Source organism: Orycteropus afer, unplaced genomic scaffold (assembly GCF_000298275.1).
Source record: "Orycteropus afer afer isolate SDZICR_OR568_19922 unplaced genomic scaffold, OryAfe1.0 scaffold00082, whole genome shotgun sequence".
Classification (NCBI taxonomy): domain Eukaryota; kingdom Metazoa; phylum Chordata; class Mammalia; order Tubulidentata; family Orycteropodidae; genus Orycteropus; species Orycteropus afer.
In genome coordinates, this window is record NW_006921669.1 from 10425972 (window position 1) to 10437957 (window position 11986).

General features: G+C 41.1%; 1 protein-coding gene across 1 annotated transcript in view; it reads right to left on the bottom strand.

Moving 5' to 3' along the window:
- The window catches only part of GFRA1 (GDNF family receptor alpha 1), a 265032-nt gene that overhangs the window by 45462 nt on the left and 207584 nt on the right, over positions 1-11986 (bottom strand). The window contains exon 7 of the mRNA XM_007941595.2: positions 7806-7940. Within this exon, the coding sequence (XP_007939786.1) occupies positions 7806-7940 (135 nt within the window). The remainder of the gene's footprint in view (positions 1-7805; positions 7941-11986) is intronic.

Genomic DNA, 11986 nt, shown 5'->3' on the forward strand with positions numbered 1-11986 from the left:
CAGTCCAAAAAAAAAAAAAAAAAACAGAAAACAAAACAAACAAACAAAAGCACATCTTCGCTTTCCTTATTAAGACATGTAGCTTCAAGGGATCCTGGCCACTTACTCAAACTACCTGAGCTTCTCCAGTGCATCTGCCACTTTGGGAGTTCATTTGTTCACCTGTTCATTCATTCATTCATTCAAGTGTCAACAGAATATCATTTAAGTACTAGTTACTGCTCTGTGTGCTGATTGACAACAGCAGCAAGCAATGACAACAGTCCTGACCTCATGGAGTTCACATTTTGGTTGGGGAATCAAATAAGTTTATTAGATAATACATTGTTGATGTTAGGTGCCATCCAGTTGACTTTGACTCTAGTGACCCCATGAGGAAGACCAGAACTGCCCCATAGAGTTTTCAAGGTTGTAATCTTGGTAGCATCGTGCCTAGGGCACTTGACTGCTAACCAGAAGGTTGGTGGTTCAAACCCACCAGCTGCTTGGCAGAAGGAAGATGCAGCAATCTACTTTCATAAAGATTTACCATCTCAGAAACCCAGTGGGGGTCTCTGTGAGAAAATACAGTAGGTGGTGATAAGTGCCTTGGAGAAAAAGAAAGTGAGGATAGACACGGAATACAGAATGAAAATGGAGAATGGCCATTTAGATAAAGTGGTCAGGGGCAGCATTCTGGTGAAAGTGACATCTGAACAAAGACTTGAGTGACAGCGGCTGGCATCTCACCTCCACCTCCTCTCCTGTTTAGATCTGCCACATGCACGTCTTAAAAATACTGTTTCTTTCCCAATAACCAGAAGTAAACACAGTTGGCTGACGTCGTGTTGATGATAGGAGAATTTAGGAGAGGTTTGGCTTCGTCTGAAGGGAGTAGAAATTGGGTTATTGCATTTGGGTTGGAATGTAAAAATTCCAATTTCTCCTACCCCAGGGCCTTTTGCAAGAGACTGCATTGACAGCCCTGTGTCTTTGGTGGACTGTGCCCCTTCTAATGAACGTATAAGTGGAATGACTGCGAAAAATTCTGGCAGGCTCTGGCCCCTGTTGCAGACCAAATGCATTTATTTTTATTGAAAAGTCATTAGCAATAAGATACCAGACTATTCTCTCCTTCACCAAAATGTTATTAAGCAGGGGCAACTTTAATTTCTCTGAGAGAGACGTTTGCCAGCCAGTAGGAGTATGATCTTTTCTCACATTGACATCCATCGTCAATGCCTTATCTTCATTAAAAGTTATATTCTGCCACAGTGTGTAGGAGGTAAAAAAGGGGGGTGGTCATATATATAATATTTATACAGTGAAACCTCTGAGACCTGGAATTCGAGGGTACTGTCTCATTTTTCCAAGTCTTAACAAGTTTTCTGCTTTTGCGAGAGTGCAATTAAACCATATTTCCATCACTCTCTACTACTGGAAAAGATTTGAATTTTCCTTCTCTAACAAGTTCCTGCCTTACACAGCTTCTGGCTTTTGCAGGTCTTATGGTATCCATATTTATATATACAGGCAGTCCCAGGATGACAAATGCCTGACTTTCAGACAGTTCTTTTGTTATGAAGTACAAAGCCCGACTTTCAGACAGCTCTTGTTGTGAACTGCTGTGAGCTGGTTCCAGGTCATCATGACCCTCCTGGTCCTGCACGACCCTCACAATCATTGCTGTTTGATCTCATTTCAGCCATTGTGTCAATTCATATTGTTGAGGGTCATATCCTCTTTGTAGCTGACCCTCTACTTCGCCAAGTAGGGTGTCTTTCTCTAGGGAATGGTCCCCTCCTGATAACATGTCCAAGGTATGTGAGATGAGGTATCACCATCCTTCCAAGAAGCATTCTGGGTGCACTTCTTCTAAGACAGTGTTTATTCTTCTGGCAGTACATGCTATGTTCAATATTCTTCACCAGTGCCATCATTCAAATGCATTAATTCTTCTTTAGTCTTCCTTATTCAGCTTTCATATGCATATGAGGCCACTGCAAATACCATGGCTTTTTGTTCCTGGGTTTGGGCACTAAAAAATGAAAAAGAAAATACCCTGTCTTGGGTCAGGCACATTGTAGTCCTCAAGGTGATATCTTTGCTTTTTAACACTTTATATAGGTCTTTTACAGAAGATGTGCCCAATGCAATAAGTTGACTATTAATTCTATGGGCATTGATTGTGGATCTAAGTAAAGGAAATCTTTGACAACTTTAATTTTTTCTCCATTTATCATAACATTGCTTATTGGTCCTCTAAACTCACTGCTGTCGAGTTGGAACCAACTCACAGTGACCCCTCCTTGGGTTTCTGGGGCAGTATCACTACGGAAGTAGATTGTCCAACCTTCCTTCCGAGGAGTGGCTGGTGGGATTGAACTGCCAGACTTCTGGTTAGCAGTCACATGCCTTAGGCACTACGCCACCAGAGCTCCTGCTTATTGGTCCAGTTTTGTTTTCTTTAAATTGAGGTGTAATCATACTGAAGGCTGTAGCCTTTGCTCTTCATCAGTAAGTGCTTCAAGTTCTCCTCAATTTCAGCTGGCAAGTTTTTGTCATCTGAATATTGCAGGTTGTTAATGAGCCTTCCTCCAATCCTGATGCTGTGTTCTTCATATAGTCCAGCATCTTGGATTGCTCAGCATACAGACTGAATACATACAGTGAAAGGATATAACACGGATGCACATCTTTCCTGATTTTAAACCACACAGTATCCCCTTGTTCTGTTTGAATGACTATCTCTTGGTCTATGTACAGATTCCACAGGACCACAGTGAAGTGTTCTGCGATTCCCATTCTGTGCAATGTTATTCATTATTTGTCATAACCTATATAGTTGTTTTGGTTCCCTAGCGCTGCTCTGACAGGGATATACCACAAATGGAATGGCTTGAACAAACAGAAGTTTATTCTCTTCCAGTTTTAGAAGCCTTAAATCTGAGTTCAAAGTGCCAGGCTCTAGGGGCTGGGTAAAAACCCCTCAACCTTGGACTTCAGCTCTGCCTCCTGCTCCCAGCCCACTGAAGCTTGAGGCTTTTCTTCGCTCAGACAGCTGCTGGCTGCTGAGGCTGACAAGCCTAAGGTTGACAAGTAAAAAGGCACAGTCCCAATGTTAGCAAACAACATGGCAGGCCATTAATTCAAGTCCAGAAGAAGTCCCAAGATAGGAAGGGCATGGAAGGCCATTGAACAACAACTTGGCTCCATGCAGGGTTCAAGCATACCAAAAAGCTAGAGACCAATCCCAAAGCTTCTCTTCATATACGGGAAGTGGACTACATCCCTAAAGCAGCTAGTCAGCTGCTCATGGCAGATTCTACCGTGGAGCTGATTGCCAGTCTCATCATGAGGAATAGCTACCTTAAGCTGCCCAGCCACTCAACTAGGCCCAGCCAAGTTGACAACAACCTTAACTACCACAATAGTCGAATGCCTTTGCATAGTCAATAAAACACAGGTAAAAATCTTTGTGGTATTCTCTGCTTTTAGCCAAGATCCATCTGACATCAGTCATGATATCCCTCATTCCACATCCTCTTCTGAATCCAGCTTGAATTTCTGGCTGCTTCCTTCAATGTACTGCTGCAACCATTTTTGAATTGTCTTCAGCAAAACTTCACTTGCATGTGATTTTAATGATATTGTTCAGTAATTTCTGCATTCTGTTGGATCATGTTTCTTTGGAGTGGGCACAAATATGGATCTTTTCTAGTCAATTCCAAATTTCTTGGCATAGATGCATGAATGCTGCCAGCATTCCATGAGTTTGTTAAAACATCTCAGTTTGGTATCCCATCAATTCCTGGATTCTTGTTTTTTGTCAATGTCTTCAGTGCAGCTTAAAACTCTTCCTTCAATACCATCAGTTCTTGATCATATGATATGCTACTTCATGAAATGGTAGAATGCTGACCAATTCTTTTGGGTACAGTGAGTCTGTGTATTCCTTCCAGCTTCATGTGATGCCTCCTGCATCGTTCAATGTCTTGCCCATAGAATCCGTCAATGTGATAACTCAAGACTTGAATTTTTTCTTCAGTTCTTTCAGCTTGAGAAATGTTGAGAATACTCTTCCTTTCTGGTTTTCTAACTCCAGGTCTTTGCACATTTCATTATAATACTTTACTTTGTATGGACAACTCCCACTTGCACCTTAATGTTATGTAAATTTGTCCTCACTCTGAAACAACTGGACCAACCACTACTGACAACAAATTCATCATCTTCATTTGCTGCCCATGCAGCTTTTAAATCCTTGAGATTGCCTTGAGCCTTTTCTTGCACTAGTAAGGTTAAAGAAGAACAGTATGCACCTGTTCTGACTTACCTACAAATTCTTAAAGACATATGAATGGATCTTTTTTGTAACCCACAGACTGACTGTATTTAAATCAAGACCAAACAAGAGATCCAAGGTACGATTCCTTGGTATAATTCAGTCTTGGTGAATGTCTCCATACTTGAGACTAGTTTTATGGATTTAACTTCACACTTAAATGTCCAAAAAGCTTACATTATTTTTTAATTTTTATTTTAAGAACTTGTTTTGCATTCAACGTAACGCGTACATTTAGTTTCATTCCCCCATTTGCCATGTCCAACCCTAACCCAGTCTCCTCCCCTCCCTGCTCTGTAACCCTCCCCCGTAACCCTCCCCCTGTATCCCTCATGTTTATGCACTCCTGTTTGTCCTGCACTTCCTCAATTTGAATGTTGGTCCTCTGGTGTTCCATGGTCTATTGCTCTAAGGGATGTATTCCCATAGAGTATGTGGGTGCGTCATCCTCGGTTGAGAGGTCTGCATGTACATCTTGTTAACTATTAGGCTGAGAGCCTGCCCCTGGGGGTGAATTTTATTCCAGGCGGAGAATGTATTCCAGGGCCATAGTATTGGTAGTCTCACCCGATTTCATCTGACCAATAATTCTGGTCATTATTGAGTTTTTGGATTTTGTTCCATGTTTTCCCTCCCACTCTACCCAGGATCTCCAGATTTGATCCTTTCCTGAATGGTTGGCATTGGTAGGTAGGCACCATCTAGTTCTTCTGGTCTCAAGGGCCATCATGTCCTAGGGCTGATTGCTTCTAAATGCCCCCCCCCCTTTTTTTTGCATTCTTCTTCACTTCTGACACTAGGAGACCGTTAGCTGCATCTTAGATGGCCACTTGAAAGCGTTTAAGACCCCAGTCACTACTCACCAATGAAGGATGTGGAGCAATGCTTTTATGTATTTTGTTGTGCCAATTGAGTCTGGTGCCCCCCCCAGTAGTATGGTCCTGAGACAGTAGATCTACTGGATCTCTCTCCCATAGTGTCTGGTTGTCTGTGAGGGATTACTCTGTCTGTCTTCTATTGTTTCTGTAAGGACTGCAGATATTTTGTATCACCGGTGCCTGTGCAAGATTAGCCTCAGCTGAATCTATCCTTGGTCTAGAATATACTTCTGTTCACTGACCCTTGTCTGACATATGAATGGATCTTTTTTATAACCCACAGACTGCCTGTTTTTAAATCAAGACCAAACAAGAGATCCAAGGTATGATTCCTTGGTACAATTCAGTCTTGGTGAATGCCTCCATACTTGAGGCTAGTTTTGTGGGTTTGAACTTCACACTTAAATTCCAAAAAGCTTGCTTTATTTTTAAGGTGACCTGAGCAATCGATTAAAGTCACATTTTCTCAAGCACCCAGTGAGCAAATGATGTAGCTTTTTCTTTTCAACCAGGAAATAATGAAGAGAACTTAGAAGTAACACTTAAGGGCTTTCCCATGTGTATATGATAGATTATCAGCTGATCCTTTAAAAATCAGCCACCTTATAGCAGAGCACCACGGGGAAACTCCTGGAGGACATGCTTTCAAAGGGTGGCTGAATCTTCATTCCTAGAAACCTAGTCCACACCTCCCATGAGGAAGTCATAGCTGGCTCCTGGTGTCCAGGCATATGCTCTTGTCCAATGGCTCCTTGAGTGGCAGACATGGAACAAAAGCCCTCAGGAGACAGGTGCTGTAATAGAAGGAGCCTGGACTTTGGATCCTAACTATGGTATACATGGTCTATTCAGCTGTTTTCTCAACTGTAAGGTGGAGATGATCATACCTACATCCCCTAGGATTCTTGGGCAGATCCCAATAAAGTGGTAACGTATATATCACACTCTCCATGGAGTGAGTTGGAACATGCAGAAGACACTCAGTAGGTGATAACTGCTGCACAACGTGAGTGCAGACACTGAAGTATCTGAGCTGGGTCATCACCTAGAGCCACTGGAGCTGTAAGGCAGACTTGACACAGGGCCTTCAGAGTTTATGTGATGAATACTCATTGCTTACACTTGTATCTTTCTCTCCATCCCTCTCCCTTTGGGAAAAATGTTTCCAAATTGCTTAAAGGGCTCTGCAATAATAATTGATGTTGTTTCCAACCCCTTCAGTGCCCATCACATCTCCCGAGATAACCAACATCCTGTGTCTACTAGTTTATCCCACTAAAGAATCTCTGATTCTAACTCTGAGCCAACCCTGAATATCCAAGGGGGTATTGATGTTAACATTCTAATTTTTCTCAGGGAGTCCTTAGAGGTCTATCCCCATCTAATTTGTCTGAGCTTCTCACATTACATATTCCTCCCAGGTTTTAAGAACCTTTGGAACAGATGCTGCTCTGGCTGCCAAGATCAAAATTTGATCTGTGAGTAGAAGTGTTCTTTCCCACATAATGTACCCTCAGTTATTTGAATCTCTTGCTCTCCCAGGCCTTTGACAGTCTTGGCAGCACCCAGTTCATCACTTGCTCTGTTCCCTGCTGCATTACTCAGTGTGGCCAAAAAGGAGCTGGAGTCACCCTCCATGCTCAGGAAAAAGGGTTGAGGGAGATCAACAGAGTAAGCAGACCCAAGAAACAAGAAGGATCAGCTCAAATTTGCAGAGGAAACCTTTATGTTTTTCTGTTTTTTTTTTTTTTTTAAAAAACACTAAAGAAGAAAGAGAGGAAGAAGAAGAGTAAAGAATAGAAGGAAGATATGGAACATGTGACTAATTGCTTCCATGAACAACTGCCTCCTTTGCCATGAGACCAGAAGAACTGGATGGTGCCCAGCTACCATTACTGAACATTGTCATCCAAGATTCTGTAGAAGAATCCTGATCAAAAGAGAGCAAACGCAGATCAGAATTCCAAATTCTTATGGCATTCAGACTTTCTGGAGCTATAGAGGTTGGATGAACCCCCAAAACTACTGCCCTGAGATAATCTTTAAATATTAAACCTTAAATCAAAAATCTCCCCTAAAGACTTAACACCAAACAATACCAAAAACAAACCAAATTCACTGCCGTCAAGTCGGATCCGACTCATAGCGACCCCTCCCTAGGTTTCCAATGTGGCATCTCTACAGAAATAGATTGCCCAGTCTTCCTTCCGAGGAGTGGCTGGTGGGTTTGAACCTCCAGCTTTCTGGTTAGCAGTCAAGTGCCTTGGGCACTACTCCACCAGAGCTCAATAGTTCTGCTTAATTAAGTAAAGAATATCTGCCTGGGCCATTATGTTCTTTTAAGAACTATCTATATATGGGATCAAATTGACAACAGCCACTTGAAGGGTCAGACAGGAAATGTAGGGGGCAATGAATTTATAATTTATAATGGAGGAGAAACAATTTGGAAAAAGAGGGGGAGAATGATCTCACAATTCAAAAAATGTAATCAGGGTCACTGAATCATACATGGAAACTGTTGAATTGGTTTATGTTCTGCTGTCCATATTCTCAACAAAAACAACAAAAAATTAGATAAATTGTTAACAAAAAAAACTCACTAAGACATGTATTGTCCTTGAAGAAATTCAAAAATTTTATGCACTCTTCGAGGTCGTTCCCACTGTTGTTGCAGTCGCACCACGGGGCCACACTGAGGCTGTTGGAGTCGATGTAGTTGGGGGTCATGACAGTTCCTAAAAGAGTAAATACAAAATGTTTCCTCTCAAGGGGTGACAAGGACTTTTCTGTGGCCTAAAAAGAAACAAATGCTCTTCTGACGATGGATGCACCGTGGATAATTACAAACATTGTGTTTGCTGAGTGGGAAATTGTTAAGCAGTGCATTTTCCTGGCAATTTATCTTAAACACATAAAATAATTTACACATTTACTTAAAAAATTATAACAGAACTCCTTGAGCTGCACTTAGGGTATTTTTTTTATTTTTTTGCCCTGCACACACGGTATGGATGACATGAAGTAGGTGAGAATTAACTCAGAATTCATGAGTTGCCAAATCCCTTGCATTTTCTTGAAAATGTCCATTAATCTTCATAAATAGATAGAACTGGTTTTATATATCTTAACAATCCTTTCAAGACTTTGAGTCCACTTCCTAAGAAGCAAATGGCTTCCTGAGAGGAACACAGGGAAGCTTAGAGGCTCTCCTTATGGGCCATCCCACATCCTGTTACATAAAATGAGGCCCCTGCTCACCAGGCTCTCAACTGATTTCAATAAAGCCTTCCAAATTAGGAAGGAATTGGAAACAAACAATGGAAATTCTCTAAGCCAATAGCTCCTAGAGTATTGTCTGTGGATCCCCAAAGTTCTCAGAGAAGTGCTGGGTGGTCCTGCCTGCCTGTGTCTTCCAGTATTCATTGTTTTTCTGATTAGTTCTCCACTGGCGAAAACAACAATGCATTCTTACTTAATATGAACCAAATGTCTTCTCCTAGATGGCTCATACTAGGCAATGCCTACCGATGCCAAGAAGCCTTCTGTTTTTATACATTTTGTAGAAGTAATAGGTGATCAGTGAGCCACAGGATATATTTGGTCCACAAACAGAAAAAAAGGTTTTGGTAAGCTCCTCTGGGTCAAGTGCATGCATATTTTCCTTGTCCTGAATTCCTTACTGACTTGACCAAGTAAAACCCCATTATAATTTTGGGATGAGAACTATATCTTGTAGAATAGAGGGGAGCCCCTGACTTTGGTTGAGAAAGGCCTTCTAAGGAACAGGCACCCTGCACACAGAGTGAGGAGGTTGAGGAGTATCTATTAAGCAACCACTGTATTCCTGAGGGGAGTTCTGGTGGTGTAGTGCCTAAGGCATTTGACTGCTAACCAGAAAGCTGGTGGTTCAAACCCACAGCCACTCTTCAGAAGGAAGATGGGGCAATCTACTTCCATAGGGATAATGCCTCAGAAACCCAAGGAGGGGTCCCTGTGAATTGGATCTGACTCCATGGCAGTACTTTGCATTGAATATTCTTGACACCATAGTGGATCCTAGGCTTATAAAGGAAGTGGGGGCAAGTTGTGTCCCAAAAGAAGTTAGAATCCAGTGACTCAGGAAGCAGTGCTGAGAGAAAGATCAACTTGAGACAGAAATGCCTTTATATCTATCCAATCCATTGCCTCTGCCAGTCATTTCCTTGCTTCTCATCCACAGGCATGGAAGGGTTTGCCAAGCCTAAGAATGACCTCACAGGAATGTCTGGCAGGACTGGACATGGTCACTCATAGAGGAGTTTAGTGAGTGTGTATGGACAACAGGAAGGACACAGATGGAAGTGTTCCTAGTGCTTACATCTGGAGAGTTGGGCTATGGATTATTGACATTTTCTCCTTCACTCTCCTCTGTATTTTCCTTTTTACAATGAGCATTCTTTAATTATTTTCATAATTATAATGAAATATGCAGTGCTATTTCTTAAATCTATAATTCCATAGTTGGTAATTCCTAATAAAAACAAACCCACTGTCATCGAGTTGGATCCAACTCATAGTGACCCCCTCCTTGGGTTTCTGAGGCGGTATCCCTTCAGAAGTAGATTGCCCAACCTTCCTTCTGAGGAGTGGCTGGTGGGTTTGAACCACCAACCTTCTGGTTAGCAGTCAAATGCCTTAGGCACTATGCCACCAGAGCTCCCAATTCCTAATAGAAAAGGGAAAGAGTGAATATTATTTTATTATTATTTTAAAAGTTAATATTATTTTATTATTACATCATTTCAGAAAAGGGAAAGAGTGAATGCAAATTTTGAGCACTGGCTTAAGAATGACATTGATTGGAAATATCAATAAAAATCATGAATAACTGGTGCAAGGTATTATTTAAGAGAATACAGGTATCTTTTCAGAAAAAAAGAAAGAGAGAGAGAGAGAGAGAAACAAGTGTGCTAGTCCCTTATCATGTCCCTGCATTAAATACTACTGGTTTTTCAATGGCTCTTGCTAAAGAAATTCTGGGAAGGCAAATTTAGCCTGGATGTTATTCTTTTTGTCTTCTTCATGTTTTATTCCATTTGTTTGAACTTCTAGGTCATTGTCAAATAATTACAATAAATGTGGCATCACTGTTATCCCCTCTATTGCCCCACTGCCCCTCCCCCATCTTCCTATCTTTTGTCTTAATGGATTTACCTACTCTAGATATTTCATATAAGCGGTGTCATACCATATTTGTCCTTTTGTATTTGACTTATTTTACTTAACATGTTTTCAAAGGGTCATCCACGAGGTAGTGTGTATCAGAACTTCATTAACCTTTACACCTGAATGAATACCACTCCACTGTATGGATGTACCACATTTTGCCACCACCCATCTGTCAGTGTGTTGTATTGTGGTGAATTGTGTGTTGCTGTGATCCTGGAAGCTATGCCACCAGTATCTCAAATACCAGTAGGGTCACCCATGGTGAACAGGTTTCAATGGAGCTTCCAGACTAAGACAGACTAGGAAGAAGGACATGGACATGGACGTCTGAAAAAACTGGCCACAGAAAATGTCATGAATGGCAAGGAAACATTGTCTGATAGAGTGGCCGGAGATGAGCCCCTCAGGTTAGAAGGCACTCGGAATACAACTGGGAAGAGCCATCTCCTCAAAGTAGAGTCAACCTTAATGACATGGTTGGAGGACCTTCCTTCCTTTCAGGACCTTCATTTGCTGATGTGGCATGACTCAAAGTGAGAAGAAACAGCTACAAACATTTGTCAATAATCTGAACATAAATGTACAGAATATGAATTGAGGAAAATTAAAAGTTGTCAAAAATGAAGTGGAATGCATAAAGATCGATATCTAGGCATTAGTGAACTGAAATGGACTGGTATTGGCCATTTTGAATTGGACAGTTATATGGTCTACTATGCCAGGAATGATGAATTAAAGAGGAATGGCATTGCATTAATTGTCAAAAAGGACATTTCAAGATCTATCCTGAAGTACGATGCTATCACTGATAGGATAATATCCATATACCTATAAGGAACATCAGTTAATACTACTATTATTCAAATTTATGCAACAATCACTAAAGCCAAAGATGAAGACATTGAAGATTTTTATCAACTTCTGCAATCTGAAATTGACCAAACATGCAATCAAGAAGTACTGCTAATTACTGGTAACTGGAATGTGAAAGCTGGAAACAAAGAAGGATCAGTAGTTATAAAATTTGGCCTTGGTGACAGAAATGATGCCAGCAATCACATGATGGAATTTTCACAACCAAGGACTTATTCTTTGCAAATACCTCCTTTAAACTATACATGTGACCTCACCAGATATAGCACACAGGCATTAAGTTGACTACATTTGTGGAAAGAGATGAAGGAGAAGCTCAGTATCATGCTCTTGTCAGAGCAAGGCGAGGGGAAGACTGTGGAACAGACCATCAATTAGTCATATGCCAGTTTATGCTGAAGCTGAAGAAAATTAAAACAACTCCATGAGAGCCAAAATATGACATGGATTATATCCCATCTGAATTTAGAGAACATTGGAAGAACAGATCTGATGCATTGAGCACCAGTAACAGAAGATCATGTGAGTTGTGGGATGACATCAAGGACATAATACATGAAGAAAGCAAAAGGTCATTAAAAAGACAGGAAAGAACTATGCAACACTAAAGAAAAATGTAGAATCTGAAAAATACCACATAATGTGGATGAACTTGGAGGACATTATGCTGAGTGAAATAAGTCAATCACAGAAGGACAAA